The 19,504-nt window shown below is 49.3% G+C and overlaps 1 protein-coding gene across 1 annotated transcript in view; it reads right to left on the reverse strand.

Annotated features, from left to right (window-relative positions):
* SCARA5 (scavenger receptor class A member 5) overlaps nucleotides 1-19,504 on the reverse strand; it is a 136,300-nt gene that overhangs the window by 88,941 nt on the left and 27,855 nt on the right. Inside the window, exon 3 of the mRNA XM_077811450.1 lies at nucleotides 19,315-19,443. Coding sequence (XP_077667576.1) covers nucleotides 19,315-19,443 — 129 coding nt within the window. The remainder of the gene's footprint in view (nucleotides 1-19,314; nucleotides 19,444-19,504) is intronic.

Raw genomic sequence — 19,504 nt, forward strand, 5'->3', positions numbered from 1 at the left:
ATAACTCACATGACTGGAGTACTGTCATGGATGGTTATAAACTGTTCAGGAAGGACAGGCAGGGCAGAAAAGGTGGGGGAGTAGCACTGTATGTAAGGGAGCAGTATGACTGCTCAGAGCTCCGGTACGAAACTGTAGAAAAACCTGAGTGTCTCTGGATTAAGTTTAGAAGTGTGTGCAACAAGAGTGATGTAGTGGTGGGAGTCTGCTATAGACCACCGGACCAGGGGGATGAGGTAGATGAGGCTTTCTTCTGGCAGCTCACGGAAGCTACTAGATCGCATGCCCTGATTCTCATGGGTGACTTTAATTTTCCTGATATCTGCTGGGAGAGCAATACTGCGGTGCATAGACAATCCAGGAAGTTTTTGGAAAGCGTAGGGGACAATTTCCTGGTGCAAGTGCTAGAGGAGCCAACTAGGGGGGGCGCTTTTCTTGACCTGCTGCTCACAAACCAGGTAGAATTAGTGGGGGAAGCAAAAGTGGATGGGAATCTGGGAGGCAGTGACCATGAGTTGGTTGAGTTCAGGATCCTGACGCAGGGAAGAAAGGTAAGCAGCAGGATACGGACCCTGGACTTCAGGAAAGCAGACTTCGACTCCCTCAGGGAACGGATGGCCAGGATCCCCTGGGGGACTAACTTGAAGGGGAAAGGAGTCCAGGAGAGCTGGCTGTATTTCAAGGAATCCCTGTTGAGGTTACAGGGACAAACCATCCCGATGAGTCGAAAGAATAGTAAATATGGCAGGCGACCGGCTTGGCTTAACGGTGAAATCCTAGCGGATCTTAAACATAAAAAAGAAGCTTACAAGAAGTGGAAGGTTGGACATATGACCAGGGAAGAGTATAAAAATATTGCTCGGGCATGTAGGAATGAAATCAGGAGGGCCAAATCGCACCTGGAGCTGCAGCTAGCGAGAGATGTCAAGAGTAACAAGAAGGGTTTCTTCAGGTATGTTGGCAACAAGAAGAAAGCCAAGGAAAGTGTGGGACCCTTACTGAATGAGGGAGGCAACCTAGTGACAGAGGATGTGGAAAAAGCTAATGTACTCAATGCTTTTTTTGCCTCTGTTTTCACTAACAAGGACAGCTCCCAGACTGCTACGCTGGGCATCACAAAATGGGGAAGAGATGGCCAGCCCTCTGTGGAGATAGAGGTGGTTAGGGACTATTTAGAAAAGCTGGACGTGCACAAGTCCATGGGGCCGGACGAGTTGCATCCGAGAGTGCTGAAGGAATTGGCGGCTGTGATTGCAGAGCCATTGGCCATTATCTTTGAAAACTCGTGGCGAACCGGGGAAGTCCCGGATGACTGGAAAAAGGCTAATGTAGTGCCAATCTTTAAAAAAGGGAAGAAGGAGGATCCTGGGAACTACAGGCCAGTCAGCCTCACCTCAGTCCCTGGAAAAATCATGGAGCAGGTCCTCAAAGAATCAATCTTGAAGTACTTGCATGAAAGGAAAGTGATCAGGAACAGCCAGCATGGATTCACCAAGGGAAGGTCATGCCTGACTAATCTAATAGCCTTTTATCATGAGATTACTGGTTCTGTGGATGAAGGGAAAGCAGTGGATGTATTGTTTCTTGACTTTAGCAAAGCTTTTGACACGGTCTCCCACAGTATTCTTGTCAGCAAGTTAAGGAAGTATGGGCTGGATGAATGCACTATAGGGTGGGTAGAAAGCTGGCTAGATTGTCGGGCTCAACGGGTAGTGATCAATGGCTCCATGTCTAGTTGGCAGCCGGTGTCAAGTGGAGTGCCCCAGGGGTCGGTCCTGGGGCCGGTTTTGTTCAATATCTTCATAAATGATCTGGAGGATGGTGTGGATTGCACTCTCAGCAAATTTGCGGACGATACTAAACTGGGAGGAGTGGTAGATACGCTGGAGGGGAGGGATAGGATACAGAAGGACCTAGACAAATTGGAGGATTGGGCCAAAAGAAATCTGATGAGGTTCAATAAGGATAAGTGCAGGGTCCTGCACTTAGGACGGAAGAATCCAATGCACCGCTACAGACTAGGGACCGAATGGCTAGGCAGCAGTTCTGCGGAAAAGGACCTAGGGGTGACAGTGGACGAGAAGCTGGATATGAGTCAGCAGTGTGCCCTTGTTGCCAAGAAGGCCAATGGCATTTTGGGATGTATACGTAGGGGCATAGCGAGCAGATCGAGGGACGTGATCGTCCCCCTCTATTCGACATTGGTGAGGCCTCATCTGGAGTACTGTGTCCAGTTTTGGGCCCCACACTACAAGAAGGATGTGGATAAATTGGAGAGAGTCCAGCGAAGGGCAACAAAAATGATTAGGGGTCTAGAATACATGACTTATGAGGAGAGGCTGAGGGAGCTGGGATTGTTTAGCCTGCAGAAGAGAAGAATGAGGGGGGATTTGATAGCTGCTTTCAACTACCTGAAAGGGGGTTCCAAAGAGGATGGCTCTAGACTGTTCTCAATGGTAGCAGATGACAGAACGAGGAGTAATGGCTTCAAGTTGCAGTGGGGGAGGTTTAGATTGGATATTAGGAAAAACTTTTTCACTAAGAGGGTGGTGAAACACTGGAATGCGTTGCCTAGGGAGGTGGTGGAATCTCCTTCCTTGGAAGTTTTTAAGGTCAGGCTTGACAAAGCCCTGGCTGGGATGATTTAACTGGGAATTGGTCCTGCTTCGAGCAGGGGGTTGGACTAGATGACCTTCAGGGGTCCCTTCCAACCCTGATATTCTATGATTCTATGATTCTATGATTCTATGCTCTATAAATCTGACTCACTCTTTTCCTTCTCTGCTTTTTATGATTCCCCTCTCTCTTCTGTCAAGTGGTTAGAACAGATCAATACAGATTGAGTAAGATTGTTTATGTCCTCAGGAGTGTATAGAAATGAATTAGCCAAAAGAACCGCACTACCTCTTGAGTCTTGCAAAAGAGGATATTAAAAGCAGACCAAATTTAAAACCAGCCTAAATCTCCAGCCTATTACATCCTGTTTTGCAAGGCTCCAAGGTAATTCAAGATATTTTTAGTGGTTTGCTCATTCTTCTGTCCCTTTACATAGAGCGTATTGAGAATCACATGATGCTAGCTCGAGCCAAATTAGGAAAGGAGCTCTCCTTAACAGGGAATCTGCAGTATGTTCCTGGAAATACAAGAATGCCAAATTGTTTTGTGCTCAGGCCTAAATCACATGGCTGTTATTTACGTGGTGTGAATTTCACCTATAATGAAACAGCTGGTGCTTCACAAGCAGATAAAGGCAAGGCCCCCATCATTTGGAAAGGTCACTTGCAACAGATTCTTTAGGTGGGTGTCTTGTTTATCGAGAAATGTACACCCAGGGAGTAGCTGTTGGGAGCCATCTGGCTCACTAGACTGATAGCAATGACCATGCCCAGCTCCTTATATATTCTGAAACAATGGAAAGCAGCTACTTAAGACTCCACCATGTTGCTGCTTAACATCTTTGTCTCTTCTGCACAGATCTGCAACCGTTCAGCTATGATACGACTGTGACAATCAGGGTCCAGACACCCGAGAATGGGGAGGTTGAACTCCGAAGAGTAAGCAGTTGAATCAAGTGGTTGTATACAATGTTATCATGCTATACCACTATCAGGTAATTTACGAACGCTTGTAATATTCTGAACTTGACAGGCCTCTGTCTCTTTTGTGGTTAGGGATGTATGTATCAGTATAGATCAGGGGTTCTCAAACTGGGGGTCAGGACCCCTCAGGGGGTCGCGAGGTTGTTACACAGGGGTCGTAAGCTGTCGGCCTCCAACCCAAACTACGCTTTGCCTCCAGGATTTATAATGGTGTTAAATATATAAAAAAGTTATTTTATTTATTAGGGGAGTCGCACTCAGAGGCTTGCTATGTGAAAGGGGTCACCAGTAAAAGTGTTTGAGAACCGCTGGTATAGATATAAAGCCATGCTCATACTTGTGCTGTGACATTCAGCTCCTCCTCACAACGGGGCAGTGGGCTGTCAGGCAGGGACAGGCACTGCCTCCCTAGAATCATAGAATATCAGGGTTGGAAGGGACCTCACAAGGTCATCTAGTCCAACCCCCTGCTCAAAGCAGGACCAATCCCCAACTAAATCATCCCAGCCAGGGCTTTGTCAAGCCTGACCTTAAAAACTTCCAAGGAAGGAGATTCCACCACCTCCCTAGGTAACGCATTCCAGTGTTTCACCACCCTCCTAGTGAAAAAGTTTTTCCTAATATCCAACCTAAATCTCCCCCACTGCAACTTGAGACCATTACTCCTTGTTCTGTCATCAGCTAACACTGAGAACAGTCTAGATCCATCCTCTTTGGAACCCCCTTTCAGGTAGTTGAAAGCAGCTATCAAATCCCCCCTCATTCTTCTCTTCCGCAGACTAAACAATCCCAGTTCCCTCAGCCTCTCCTCATAACTCCAGTCCCCTAATCATTTTTGTTGCCCTCCGCTGGACTCTTTCCAATCTTTCCACATCCTTCTTGTAGTGTGGTGCCCAAAACTGGACACAGTACTCCAGATGAGGCCTCACCAATGTAGAATAGAGGGGAACGATCACGTCCCTCAATCTGCTGGCAATGCCCCTACTTATACACCCCAAAATGCCATTGGCCTTCTTGGCAACAAGGGCACACTGTTGACTCATATCCAGCTTCTCGTCCACTGTAACCCCTAGGTCCTTTTCTGCAGAACTGCTGCCGAGCCATTCGGTCCCTAGTCTGTAGCAGTGCATTGGATTCTTCCGTCCTAAGTGCAGGACTCTGCACTTGTCCTTGTTGAACCTCATCAGATTTCTTTTGGCCCAATCCTCCAATTTGTCTAGGTCCCTCTGTATCCTATCCCTACCCTCCAGCGTATCTACCTGTCCTCCCAGTTTAGTATCATCTGCAAACTTGCTGAGGGTGCAATCCACACCATCCTCCAGATCATTTATGAAGATATTGAACAAAACTGGCCCCAGGACCGACCCTTGGGGTACTCCACTTGATACCGGCTGCCAACTAGACATGGAGCCATTGATCACTACCCGTTGAGCCCGACAATCTAGCCAGCTTTCTATCCACCTTATAGTCCATTCATCCAGCCCGTACTTCTTTAACTTGCTGGCAAGAATACTGTGGGAGACTGTTTCAAAAGCTTTGCTAAAGTCAAGGAACAACACGTCCACTGCTTTCCTTTCATCAACAGAATCAGTTATCTTGTCATAGAAGGCAATTAGATTAGTCAGGCATGACTTGCCTTTGGTGAATCCATGCTGACTGTTCCTGATCACCTTCCTCTCCTCTAAGTGCTTCAGAATTGATTCCTTGAGGACCTGCTCCATGATTTTTCCAGGGACTGAGGTGAGGCTGACTGGCCTGTAGTTCCCAGGATCCTCCTTCTTCCCTTTTTTAAAGATGGGCACTACATTAGCCTTTTTCCAGTCGTCCGGGACTTCCCCCGATCGCCATGAGTTTTCAAAGATAATGGCCAATGGCTCTGCAATCACATCCGCCAATTCCTTTAGCACTCTCAGATGCAGCGCATCTGGCCCATGGACCTGTGCTTGTCCAGCTTTTCTAAATAGTCCCGAACCACTTCTTTCTCCACAGAGGGCTGGTCACCTCCTCCCCATGCTGTGCTGCCCAGTGCAGTAGTCTGGGAGCTGACCTTGTTTGTGAAGACAGAGGCAAAAAAAGCAGTGAGTACATTAGCTTTTTCCACATCCTCTGTCACTAGGTTGCCTCCCTCATTCAGTAAGGGGCCCACACTTTCCTTGGCTTTCTTCTTGTTGCTAACATACCTGAAGAAACCCTTCTTGTTACTCTTAACATCTCTTGCTAGCTGCAACTCCAGGTGTGATTTGGCCTTCCTGATTTCACTCCTGCATGCCCGAGCAATATTTTTATACTCCTCCCTGGTCATTTGTCCAATCTTCCACTTCTTGTAAGCTTCTTTTTTGTATTTAAGATCAGCAAGGATTTCACTGTTAAGCCAAGCTGGTCGCCTGCCATATTTACTATTCTTTCTACACATCAGGATGGTTTGGGCCCTGTAACCTCAATAAGGATTCTTTAAAATACAGCCAGCTCTCCTGGACTGCTTTCCCCCTAGCCAGGCAAGACTAGGTCCAAACACCTAGCATCAAACGATGGGCCGTTAGAGTTAATGGAAAAACACTGAGACATTCTGGCCACCAACTCAAGAGGGAATTTCCCCCACCCTAAATAATCGTGAGCATAAGAAAATAAGAACGGCCAGACTGGGTCAGACCAATGGTCCATGTAGCCCAGTGTCCTGTCTTCCTGCAGTGGCCTGTGGCAGGTGCTTCAGAGGGAATGAACAGAACAGGGAATCATCAAGTGATCCATTGCCTGCCATTCATTCCCAGCTTTTGGCAGTCAGAGGCTAGGGACACCCAGAGCATGGGGTTGTGTCCCTGAGTATCTCGGTTAATAGCCATGGATGGACCTGTCCACCATGAACTTATCTGATACTTTTTTGAACATTATTAAGGATCTACAACCTATCCTAAAGGATGACCCAACACTCTCACAAATCTTGGGAGACAGGCCAGTCCTTGCCTACAGACAGCCCCGCAACCTGAAGCAAATACTCACCAACAACCACATACCACACAACAGAACCACTAACCCAGGATCTTATCCTTGCAACAAAGCCCGTTGCCAATTGTGCCCACATATCTATTCAGGGGACACCATCACAGGGCCTAATAACATCAGCCACACTATCAGAGGCTCGTTCACCTGCACATCCATCAATGTGATTTATGCCATCATGTGCCAGCAATGCCCCTCTGCCATGTACATTGGTCAAACTGGACAGTCTCTACGTAAAAGAATAAATGGACACAAATCAGATGTCAAGAATTATAACATTCATAAACCAGTCGGAGAACACTTCAATCTCTCTGGTCACGCAATCACAGACATGAAGGTCGCTATCTTAAAACAAAAAAACTTCAAATCCAGACTCCAGCGAGAAACTGCTGAATTGGAATTCATTTGCAAATTGGATACTATAATTTAGGCTTAAATAGAGACTGGGAGTGGCTAAGTCATTATGCAAGGTAGCCTATTTCCTCTTGTTTTTTCCTACCCTCCCCCCCAGATGTTCTGGTTTAACTTGGATTTAAACTTGGAGAGTGGTCAGTTTGGATGAGCTATTACCAGCAGGAGAGTGAGTTTGTGTGTGTATGGGGGTGGGTTTTTGGAGGGGGGTGAGGGAGTGAGAGAACCTGGATTTGTGCAGGAAATGGCCTAACTTCATTATCATGCACATTGTGTAAAGAGTTGTCACTTTGGATGGGCTATCACCAGCAGGAGAGTGAATTTGTGTGGGGGGGTGGAGGGTGAGAAAACCTGGATTTGTGCTGGAAATGGCCTAACCTGAAGATTACTTTAGATAAGCTATTACCCGCAGGACAGTGGGGTGGGAGGAGGTATTGTTTCATATTCTCTGTGTATATATAAAGTCTGCTGCAGTTTCCACGGTATGCATCTGATGAAGTGAGCTGTAGCTCACGAAAGCTCATGCTCAAATAAATTGGTTAGTCTCTAAGGTGCCACAAGTACTCCTTTTCTTTTTGCGAATACAGACTAACACGACTGTTACTCTGAAACCTTTTTTGAACACAGTTGTAGTTTTGGCCTTCACAACATCTTCTGGTGACAAGTTTCACAGGTTGACTGTGTGTTCTGTGAACAAACACTTCCTTATGTTAGTTTAAACCTGCTGCCCATTAATTTCACTGGGTGACCCCTGGTTCTTGTGTTATGTGAAGGGGTAAATAACACTTCCTTATTCACTTTCTCCACAGTCATGATTTTACAGACCTCTATCTTATCCCCTCTTAGGTGTCTCTTTTCTAAGATGAACAGTACCAGTCTTATTAATCTCCCCTCATATAGAAAGTGTTAGATTCACAGATTTATAGATATTAAGGTCAGAAGGGACCATTATGATCATCTAGTCTGACCTCCTGCACAATGCAGGCCACAGAATCTCACCCACCCACTCCTGCGATAAACCTCTCACCTATGTCTGAGTTATTCAAGTCCTCAAATGATGGTTTAAAGACTTCAAGGTGCAGAGAATCCTCCAGCAAGTGACCCGTGCCCCATGCTGCAGAGGAAGGTGAAAAACCCCAGGCCTCTTCCAATCTGCCCTGGAGGAAAATTCCTTCCCGACCCCAAATATGGCAATCAGCTGAACCCTGAGCATATGGGCAAGACTCACCAGCCAGATACCCAGGAAAGAATTCTCTGTAGTAACTCAGTTCCCACCCCATCTAACACCCCATCACAGGCCATTGGGCCTATTTACCATGAATATTTAAAGATCAATGTTCCATACCTCTCATCATTTTTGATGTTCTTCTCTGAAATTTTTCCCAATTCGAATATTTATTTTTTCAGATAGGGCAACCAAAACTGCAAGCATACCATGGATTTATACATACCAGGGATTTATATCGTGACATTATGATATTTTCTGTCTCCTTATCTATCCCTTTCTCCATGGTTCCTCACATTCTGTTCGCTTTTTTCACTGCTACTGCACATTTTGCAGATATTTTCAGAGAACTATCCACGAGTCTATGTTTTCCAATGTGCATTACTTTGCATTTAGAAACAATTAATTTCATCTGCCATTTTGTTGCCCAGTCACCCAGTTTTGTGAGATCTCTTTGTAGCTCTTCACGGTCTGCTTTGGACTTAACTATCTTAAGAATTTTGTATCCTCTGCCACCTCACGGTTTACCCCTTTTTCCAGATCATTTATGAATATGTTGAACTGGTCCCAGTACAGACCTCTGGGGGACACCACTATTTACATCTCTCCCTTTTGAAAACTGACAATTTATTCTTACCCTTTGTTTCCTGTCTTTTAACCAATTACTAATCCATGAGAGGACCTTCCCCCTTATCCCATGACAGCTTACTTTGCTTAACAGCCTTTGGTGAGGGACCTTGTCAAAAACTTTCTGAAAGTCCAAGTACACTATATTCACTGAATCCCCCTTGTCCACACGTTTGTTGACCCCCTCAAAGAATTCTAATAGATTGGTGAGGTGTGATTTCCTTTCTCAAAAGCCATGTTGACTAGTCCCCAACATACTGTGTGGATCTATGCATTGGAAAATTCTGTTCTTTACTATAGTTTCAACCAATTTGCCTGCTACTGAAGTTAGGCTCACCGGCCCATAATTGCGAGGATTGCCTCTGGAGCCTTTTTTAAAAATCAGATTATTTTTAAAAACCATGAGTCACCATGCCAGGAGAAAAAAAAAGGAGGGGGGGGGGAAAGGGGGCAGGGAGAAAGCCTTTTAAAAATAAGGCTTGAAAATGAGGCCCCTCATCCGGAAAGTGAGGGACTTGACGGGTGCTGTCGGTGAAACACGCTGGGAAGCTGTTCAAAGGCAACAGGAAACTTGTACTAGAAAGGGAAATTTCTCTGGTCTGCAAGTGTAAAGCCTGTGGTTGCATCTTCCTGTTTATTTGCTGTCACTTGTGTTTGCTTTTCCTTACTATTTTATCTCTGAATCTGTGATTTTTCTAATAAATAAACTTTCTATTTATTTTTACTCCAAGCACACTGCAGGGAGTGTCTGTGCCATCAAAAGCTGGTGTTCTGGGGGCTGGTTTCACACCTGTGGGGGGTGATGAATGAGAGGGGTAAAGTCCGAGTGCCTGGTAGCTAAGAATTTGGGATGGATGGACTGGGGGACCAGAAGGGCTGCTTGGGGGGGTGGGGGGGGTCACGCTGCAAGGACTAATTAGCCTGATGGAAGCCAGCGTGAGATGTGTTTGTGGGCTTGCTACCGAGGTCAGGGCTCTAAGATACAGCAGCCCAGCATTAAGGCACCCAAGGATCCAGGGCAGGTGATAATGGAACCCCCTTAACTGGCCTGGGTGATACCCAAAATGTCACGATTACTAAGGATCAACTTCTCCGGGCACAAACTTTAGTGCCTGCAGAATGCTGTAGCACAATCATAAGCTGTTACACTTCATGGCGGAATCACTCCGAGCTTCTTTGGCCTGTGCTCGTCAGGCGGTCAGCCAGGATGGTCACAATGGTCTTCATGGCTTTAGAATGTATGACAGGCTCCAGCCAGGCAGTCTAGGAGACTAGAGTCATTTATCCCCACAAGAGCTACAGCCTAGGGCGTGGGCCATATCATCTTCCTAACAACATTCCCCCAGGAAATGTGTCTGCTTTCTGACCTGCAGCCACCTCTGGGGGGACTGGGGAGTCGAGCTGGCTGGAAAACGGAATTTCCACCCCGGGAAGAATCAACATGATGTTTTTTGTCCTGACCCAGGATGAAAAGTTAAAACCTCACTTTTTCATGGTACAGAAATTCCAAAAAATCCTGTCTTGGGAGAACCAAAATGGGATTTTTTGGCTCGCTAGCTGCTTGCTTGGAAGGGTCTCATCAATTTACTTTTCTCCCTTTAAAGTGAGATTGATGAGACCCTTCCAGCCGTGTAGCTGCGGTGCTGTCATTTAGCTTCTCCCAATGGAAATTAATCAATTGTTGGGGGGCAAATTGAAATTTCCCCATGGAAAATTCCGATTTTGCATAAAGGGCATTTTGTGTTGGAAGATCATTCCGATGGAAAATCCCCAGCCAGCTCTGATGCCCACACAATCTCTGCTGGGGCTGATAGAAAGGTTTACTGGGATGTTATTTCTGCACTAGGAACTGGGCTGAGACCCACCACCTGAGTCAGCAACAAGCCATCAGATGGTGATGACTGCTGGGTAAGACTAGAGCTGTGCCAGATTTGAACAGATGACCTGGAAACGAAACTGCAAGGGAGGTTATCCTCATCACTGCCTATGCTGGAGCTGTTCTCTGCCTAGAGGGCTGCAGTCTTCACGACTGGCAATCCACGACTTCACACCACCCACTTAATTCAGAACTGAGCCCCACTACAATGTGGGGCAAAGGGGCCACATGGCTGGTGTGAACAACCAGCTGAAGATCCCCAGTTGGCATAAAGCCAATGTATCTGCCTTCTGCCACCCTCTCCCACCCCTGGCACAAAGGAGTCATGCTGGGGAGTAAAGGCCATGGGTGCAAGGGGGAGAGACCACAGCATATTGCAAGCCAGCAGTGCCTCGAGAGATGGCTGGTGGTCTCTAGGGGGCTGCCCAATAAAGTACCCAGATCCACTGAGAGAGATTTAAATAATAATAAATAATAATACCACGGCTATTTTAAGCTAAAGAAACCCAACAAGAAATACCTTCCATAACATAACTGACACCAAATCTTCCAGGCAAAACTTCCTCCCATAAGCCTGACTCCCAGCCAGAAGCCAGGGAGTTTTATAGAGGGCTTCCCTACCCAGAACCCTTTGCGGGGAAGAGAAGCCCTTCCCCTGTCTCTCTGGGTGACAGACAGCCCATCCAGCCAATCATCTCTTTCTTCCTCACTCCTGGCTGGCTCTGCAAGAGCTTCACACATCTGCTCCCCTGCAGTAGCTCTGAAGCGTCTCTGCAGCCTCCTTATCTCGGCTGCTCTCAGTGGGACTGGGCGGAGCAGAGGATTGAGCTCTTCATGTAGAAACAGAAACTTCTCCCCTTCAGTGAGTCCCTGACTTGCTGACCTCAGGCCTTGCTTCCTCTAGCACAAGCTGGGCACTTGGCCGGGAACTAGGGGCCTGCGTATGACTTTTACATTCACGTGGTACCAGAACATTTTTCACAAGGATGCTGGCAGTGCAGGAACCTCAGAGAAGGCCAGCTGAGTGCTCCGGGCCGGGCCAGGCTCCTGGGGTCTTCAGCGGCAGGAGGAAATAAAATCCTACAATTCGAAAATGCCGATCTCGGGAAACGGGTCATGGGGAGGGAGAAAGATCTCAGCGTTTTTAAGCTCATAAGAAGCAGCAGCAAAATGCCCAAAGCCCTTAGAGATGGAAGTCCCTGTTGCTTTCCTGGCAAGCTGGGAGACACAGCGAGTGGACGCAGCTGCTCGAGGACAAACAAGAGAGGCTGGAGCATTGCCACCGGAACAACAAGGTTGCACTGGGCAAGGAACGGGGCCGGAAGGACTGGGGAGAGGTTTACAGGGGTGAGTCAGAAAGGTCCAGTTACAGGATGCATTATTGCAGGATCTCATCTCTGCGTGAAGAATCCATCCCTGCTGCAATCTGAACCCAGGGACACACAAATGGAGTTCAGGCTCCATTGTCTGTTCAGTCCTCAGCCTCTCTGCTGAGACCGTACCCACTGCAAGAAGGAACATCTAGGATCGTTCGAACTATGATGCTGGTTTTTGCAATGTGGATACCTGGTCCCTGGGGGAACTGAGCCAAATCCACCAAGTGCCTATCAGACGGGTAACGCTTTTTGATCACCAGCAAGCTGGGCAGGATGTGAACTCATGGTGAATGGTTCTATTAGCCACCCACCATGCCATCCACTTCCCTTGGCTATGGGGAACACCCATAGTGCACTTGGCAACAGGGGCTTGATCTTAAGCTCTTTGGAATTAAGATCAATGAGCTTTGAATCAGGTTCCCGGTCAGCTGGGGGCATTCAAACCCAGCGTTGGCCAGGACGCTGAGCTTAAACAATAGCCCTATGATGCCAGGGCCAAAGATAGGCAGAAGGGAGGGACCGTGGTCCCATCTGAAGGAGAATGTCTTTAACAGGCAAATGTCCTCCCCTTTAAGGCACTGGGATATTAACTCTTCACCAACCTGTGTAGGACCAAACTGCTAGCCCCACATGCCATCCTTTCATGTTTTCAGACCTCCACCATTTATCTACTCAAAAAGTGATGTTTCTGGATGGATTTTTGCAGCTTTTTCTCTAAAGCCAAATGGTTTCCTCTGGCATAGGATTTTTCTTTTGCTATCGACTCACTCCAACCCCACCCAGTCTTAGTGATCTCCAGGGTCCCTAATAAGCTTTCATGACAGACGGGACCATTATGATCACATAGTCTGACCTCCTGCACACTGCAGGCCACAGACCCTCACCCACCCACTCCTGTAACAGGCCCACAACCTCAGGCTGAGTTACTGCAATTCTTAAATCTTGATCTAAATACTTCAAATTACAGAGAATCCCCCATTTACTCAAGTTCAAACCAGCAAGTGACCCATGCTCCACACTACAGAGGAAGGTGAAAAAAACCCAGAGTCTCTGCCAGCCTGACCTGGGGCAAAATTCAGCCCTCCAGCCAGGTCACTATGGGGCTTCCCCTTCTGGGGTACAGAGTCTCCCTGGACCCTTTGTCCAGGCAATGCCACCCCATCAGTGGCTCAGGGGAACCCAGGTACACCCACTACTCCAGGTTCCAGCCCAAGGACCCTACAACATACAGCCAAGATTTGGTCAGTCCCTAACCTTGCTCCTCTCTTCCTGAGCTGCTTCCTATTCCACCTCTCACAGGCTTTTTCTCTCCCCGCTTCAGGTTATGCCCTTCCCTCAGGGCTGGGCTCCCAGGGTCCTATTCTTTCCCTGGGGTCCCTCCTTCCCTGTCTAATGCACAAAGGGTGGCTGCAGACTTCCTCACTACAGCCATGTCTGCGGCCAGCTTCCTGGCTTTATCCTAGCCCGGCCTACACCTGCTCAGCTGAGCTCCATCTTCCAATCAGGGGTTGCTTCTCCAGCCTAAGCCCTCATGTGTGGCCTATCTCACTAACCCAACCCTTTCGCAGCTTCCTTCAGCTTTTGGGGGCTGGTGTTGGGTGAACACCCCATCACAGGGTTGTACAGCGTTCCTGGCAGGGTATGGTCCCTGGTAAACAAGGGACAGAAGCCGGGAACTCAAGCTGTGTAGAAGCTTGTTTGTTTTGGCCTGTAGTTTGTAGGTGTTTTCATTAAGTTAATAAATGCCTCTTGTTGAAGATGGACTGATTCCATAGAACATGGCAGTTGCGTGGCATATAAAACACTAAATTTTTTTCTGTTTCAGCATCATTTACCTCTATTTCTCTTTTCTCCTCCATCTGCTTGCTGTGTGTCTGTAACTCTCCTTTTTCACTTCTTTAGCAATCTGGCTTCAGTTCCTTTGGACTTCTGCTGCTTGTTTGTGCTCACGATGAGTGAAATTCACCCTACGCCGTGAGCCAGCACAAGAGGCCCAGGACATGTCCTATTTTAAGGGCTTTGTGCTGGGCCTTGTCCATAGGGGTGAATTTCACCCACAGGCCCCCATCCAACAATGGGATCTGCCAGCATGGACCTAGGTACTAGCACACACTGAAGGGGGCAGGGCTCTCTGCATGGAGGGCTGCTACAGCCAACCCCTGCCCCACATGGCTTATATTTTTATTATTCTAGATTCTCGCATGGACTCAGGGGTTGGAAGCCAGGACTCCTGCATTTTGTTTTGCTGCGTGGCTGGGGCCAAATGTTCAAAGACAGCCTGTGATTTTGGAAGCTCAACTTCAAACAGAGGGAGGAGGGCAGATTTTTAGAGCTGCTGAAGTAACCTTCCCCGGCTGTGTTTGAACTCAGGACTTTCCATACCAAATCACAGGTCTCTACCACTTGAGCTAAAGGAGTAACTCCCTTTGCTATTAGCAGTAGTTGGCTTTTATCCTCCATGTAAACTAGCCCTTATGAAGGAACAGAACACATACTTTGCCAATGTATTATACTGAGCACTCCCCAATGAATTCAATGGAAGTGGGTGAGTACTCAGCAATTTTGAAAGCCAAGCGCTTGTGGATAAGTGACTTCAGTAAACAGCTGCAGCCAACATTAGAGGCCATCTTTAAAATGGAGGTCTTACCCTCTTGTGATCCCCAGTTCACCAAGGATGAATTAATCTGTTTGTAGAGCACTTTGAGTGCCTGAGATTAAAGGTCTTAATTAGGTGTCTTAATTAATTTAGAGTACAGATTCAGTCTGACCAATTCCAAACATTCAAAACTCATACGTTGGGTCCCCCAAAATCATGAGCTTGGGTTAAAAATCAAGAGATTATAAAATAAACCAACATGGAATCCTTTCTATTTGGCTCCTGGTTTCGGAACCTTTGGCGATCACAATTTCAAGCTCTCCTCTGCCACCACAAGGGTTAGACCCTTACTTTTTTTTTTCACGTGAGGGCTGAGAGTCTAACGTAATCACCTGACTCCAGGAGCTGGAGTTTTAGAAAAAAATGCTAGAGATCGTGATAGAATTGTGAGAGTTTATGGTGGGGTAGTCCGCCCCCTTAAGGGCAGTACTGCCTACTGGCCAGTCCACCCTGCCACCTGGCATGGCTCTTTAAGGGTTGAAAGCTCTGATTATAGATATAAGGACCTGGGAGATACTGGGAGAGAGGACAGGGTCCCAGGAACAAGAAGGGTTGGGGAGGAAACCCTGTTACTGTTTCTTCAAGGGCCTGGGGCCAAGAGCCTTGCAGAGATGATGATAAGCTGGGAGAAGGAGGCCCGCTTAAATGCTCCCTCATCCCCCATAGCAGGGCAGATGCCCACTGAAGACTGAGAGATAACCCTGAGGGGGAACGCAGCTTTGTGCGTAGGCTTCAGAGGAACCTGGAAACCCTGAAGCACCTTTCGTTTATTTGGGACTTTTCGTTTGGTACTCTTGCATGAGATTTTCCGACAAACAAGCTCCAAGGAGGGTAACCTTGAATCAAGGGTGCCTGAATGGAGCTACTGGCTTCCTGAGGAGGGAAACTGAGGCAGGGAGTACCCGCAGCACCACGCTAACTCAGCTTGGGGCACTGCAGGACACTGCCGGGCAGGCACACCCTGTGACAAAGTTGGCTACACTACAGATTTCCTGTGACTGCTTGTCTAATGGAGCTGCTGTGGGGCTGACAATTGTAAATACACCTGGAATAAGGGGGCCAGTTCCCTCATCCCTGCACAACTCCTGACACGAAAAGGGTCAGGACCTTTGGTTCAATAACAATATTCCTTGGCCCCACCCCAGAGCCCACACCCCCCTGCACCCCAACCTCCTGCCCCAGCCCAGAGTCCCCCCCACACCCTGAATCCCTCATCTCCGGCCCTACCCCAGAACCTGCACCCCCAGCCCAGAGCCCGCACCCCCCTGCACCCCAACCTCCTGCCCCAGCCCAGAGTCACCCCCACACACCCTGAATCCCTCATCTCTGGCCCTACCCCAGAACCTGCACCCCCAGCCCAGAGCCCTCACCCCCTCCCGCACCACGACCCGCTGCCCGGAATGTAGTGAGCCAGGGAGTAGGGCCTCAGGGAAGGGACGAGGAAGGGGACAGGACCTTGGGGAAGGGACGGGGCTAGGGTGTTCAGTTTTGTGCAATTAGAAAGTTGGCAACCCTACCAGGAGAGCGACTGTTGGCAGCGTGTTGACTTTGGAGATTTGGCTCGAGTCCCGTGGGTTAAACCCTTTCACAAACTGCAAAGGAGCAAGACCAGGGAAAGGGATCAGCCGATGCGGTTGCCCTACCTCTGCGGAAGAGCGGGTCGGTGTTTCCATTGGCACCTGGCATCGGGGAAGCTCCATAGGGATGTTTGTGTGTATGTGTGATGGGGGGCCGGGCTCCGGGTTGCCTCCATTCACATGATCTGCCTGCACATTTTAAATTACTCCCAGCAGGGGAGAGAATAAAAACATACAGACAACTGACATGAGGCCCACCCTGCCTTCCAAGCGTTCCCTTCCCCACCCCAGAGCTCCGCGCATCCTGTGCTTTGACAGCAGGCAGATGGCCTGCTTCCAGCCCGCCTTGCTCTCCGGGAAGAAGACTGTCAATACTGAGAAAGCAGAGGGTTTTTTTGGAAGATGGACGGGTGCTGCATGGATCCTGTAGGTGATCTATACGTGCTTGCAAACCAGTCTGGGTGTCACAGCCCAAATGGTCTCTTAATTCATGCTCCGGTCGGGGTGGGGAGGTGAGTGTGAACGGAGGACGGAAGGAAGACACTGGTTGGATTCTTTTGTAAACTGTCGAAGGGACCAAGTTCGAGCTCTGCTTCCATTTAAGTACCCAATGCTACTGCGCACCCATAGTAAATGCTGTAGTGAACAGGCTGCGGTGTATGCGTTAACAACACCCTCTGCTGGATTGAATGAGACCGGTGCTGACATGTGTCTCAGTGACCCTATACTATGAACTCCCAGTGGAGATTCTCCTTTGGCTGAAGAGCCCAGGGGTTTTGAAACAGGAGGAGCTGGGTTCTATGTCCCTTGTTGCTGCAAAGTTCTGGGAGGTCCTTCTGTGTTCTAAGTCTCCATGGATTCGGGGATGGAGAGGAGTGAATGGGGGGCAGGGTCTTGGGGGAAGGGGCGGCGCAGGGGCTGGGCATTGGGGGAAGGGGCGGCGTGAGGGCAAGGGCTCGGGGGAAGGGGCGTGGTGCGGGCGGGGCCTAGGGACAAGGGGTGGCACGGGAGCAGAGCCTCCGGGGGAAGGGGTGGCCTGGGGGGCAGGGCCACAGTTCTGGCACCGGTGCCCCCCACTTTTAGGGAGTTTCCACCGCGCCTGCCTCTTAGTCCAGGGCAGGGTATCTGGGGCTCACAGTTGCTAGCCTGATTCTTCCCCCCTGGCCCGAGCTCGTTCTAGCAGTAAGAACTCAACCCAGATCCAGTACTGCACCCCAGCTGTGTGAGGTTTCTTTCCCCACTGCAACTATCGCCCGCTCGCTTTCCTCCAAGAAGTATGTGGACGTCTCACGATGCCTCGTGGGAGATCCGAGTTCAGGAGTGCTCTCGGGAAACTCACTGGCACAGTTGCTAGGCTGCTGGGGGGTAAAAGCCTACTGCCACCGGCTGATGGAGCTCCTCCTGTAGCTCAAGTGATAAAGGTCAGGATTGCGGTGCTGATGGCAAGGGATTCAAGCCATGCTGATGACCCAGGCAGGGGGAGTTCTTAGGATCAGCCTCTCACGTCCCAGGCTGACAAGGACTATCAGGCCTGTGGGAATCTGGTGCACTGGAGTCCTGCCTACTTGTGCAATTGATCAAGATCCCAGGTAGCCCTGTGGGTCCGAGTCTTGGGAGATGCGGCTGAAATGCACACAGAGATCTTTGTGATCATTAATAATCACGTTTATTATGGTGGTGTGTAAGGGCCAACCAAGAATGGTGCCCCACTCTGCTAGGGGCTGTACAAACCTTCTGAGCAACCCAGCCAGGCCCAGAACGATGGCGTTTCTCCAGAGTTGTGTGGAGTCAGGACTTGATTTCCATGGTGTCGGGTTTGGGAGGCCCATGCTGCTCTCCGTGGGAGGCCTCTCAAACTAAACAAGAAGTGGATGGGTTGTTTCTTCCAAGGGTCAGAGTGAAATCAAAGGCCCAGACCGCCAAGTGCTGCATTGCAATTTGGCCTTGGGGCAGCTGGGAACGATTGCAGTGGAAGTGGCTTTGCAAAACATTCGGGTGGAAACAGCCCAGCCCACAAAACCAACACATCAGCTTGGGACCGGGGCAGGTCAAGGCTACTCATTAATCCTCCACTTGGTATGCCTTGGCCTGATGCAACACGGCCCTCTGGAGCCAAGAATTACTCACGCTGCGCCTGGTTGAGCATGGGGTACGGATACACCCAAGGTGCCGGGCGGTGGAGTAAACAGATAATCCTGGAAACATGCTGGGGGAATTAACGGCTTTCCGAGGGAGATCTCTGAGGCTCAGCGACGGAAGGAGGAAGAACGCGGCCGCGGAAAAGCAGAGGAGGCTCTGGCCCACTCGTTATGTTTTGCCTTTCTCTAGTGCCTGAAGATCTCAAAGCACTTGACAAGCATTAACTGATCAAGCCTCACAACCGCCATGGGAGGGAGGTACAATTGTTATCCCCTTCCTAGGAAGATGGGAAAACTGAAGCCCGGGGAGATATTTTTTTGTAACATGACTTGCTCAAGATGATGCAGCAAGTCAGTGGCAGGGCCAGGAATAGCCCCTCACCCTCGGTAGTCCATCACTTGACTGGTCCTACGCGTGGTCACTAAAGGCAGTGCCCAGGGCTGCAGGCTGACAGCTGCCCTGAGGGACGACTTAGTGAAAAAGTGAGACAGAGAGGGCGACCACAGCTGGGCATTTGGGTCTTGGTGAGTCCTAGATTTCAAAGCCAGAAGGGACCACTGTGGTCATCCAGTCTGACCCGCGTTTCCCGCCCCTCCCTCCCCCGGATAGCACTGCCGGAAAACTTCCCTGCATTGATCCCTGCTGGAGCTGGAGCCTGGCTTTTAGAAACCACCTTAAGCAGCTCATGCGATGCCATGAGCATTTTCGGCCCCGCCTGGCTGAAAGAGGTGGCAGCCCAGAGACGGCTGCGGAGGCTCTGGTACGAATGTGGCCTTCCCCACCCCTTTCCGCTCCTCCCCGGAGAGGGAGGCAGATTGGAGGCGCCTTTACCTGCCAGGATGAAGACGCCGACGAGGATCAGGAACACGAGTAGGTAGAGTCCGACCACTGCGTACTTCAGAGCCGCGATGGACCCCAGCCGGCCACAGCGCCCCACTCCCCTCCTCCTGCCGCCTGGACCTGGGGGGGGACAAAGACCTGTTAGGAACAGAATTCTCCTCTCCTCTCTGCTTGCTCGCCC

This window comes from Eretmochelys imbricata, chromosome 3 (assembly GCF_965152235.1).
Source record: "Eretmochelys imbricata isolate rEreImb1 chromosome 3, rEreImb1.hap1, whole genome shotgun sequence".
Taxonomy (NCBI): Eukaryota; Metazoa; Chordata; order Testudines; family Cheloniidae; genus Eretmochelys; species Eretmochelys imbricata.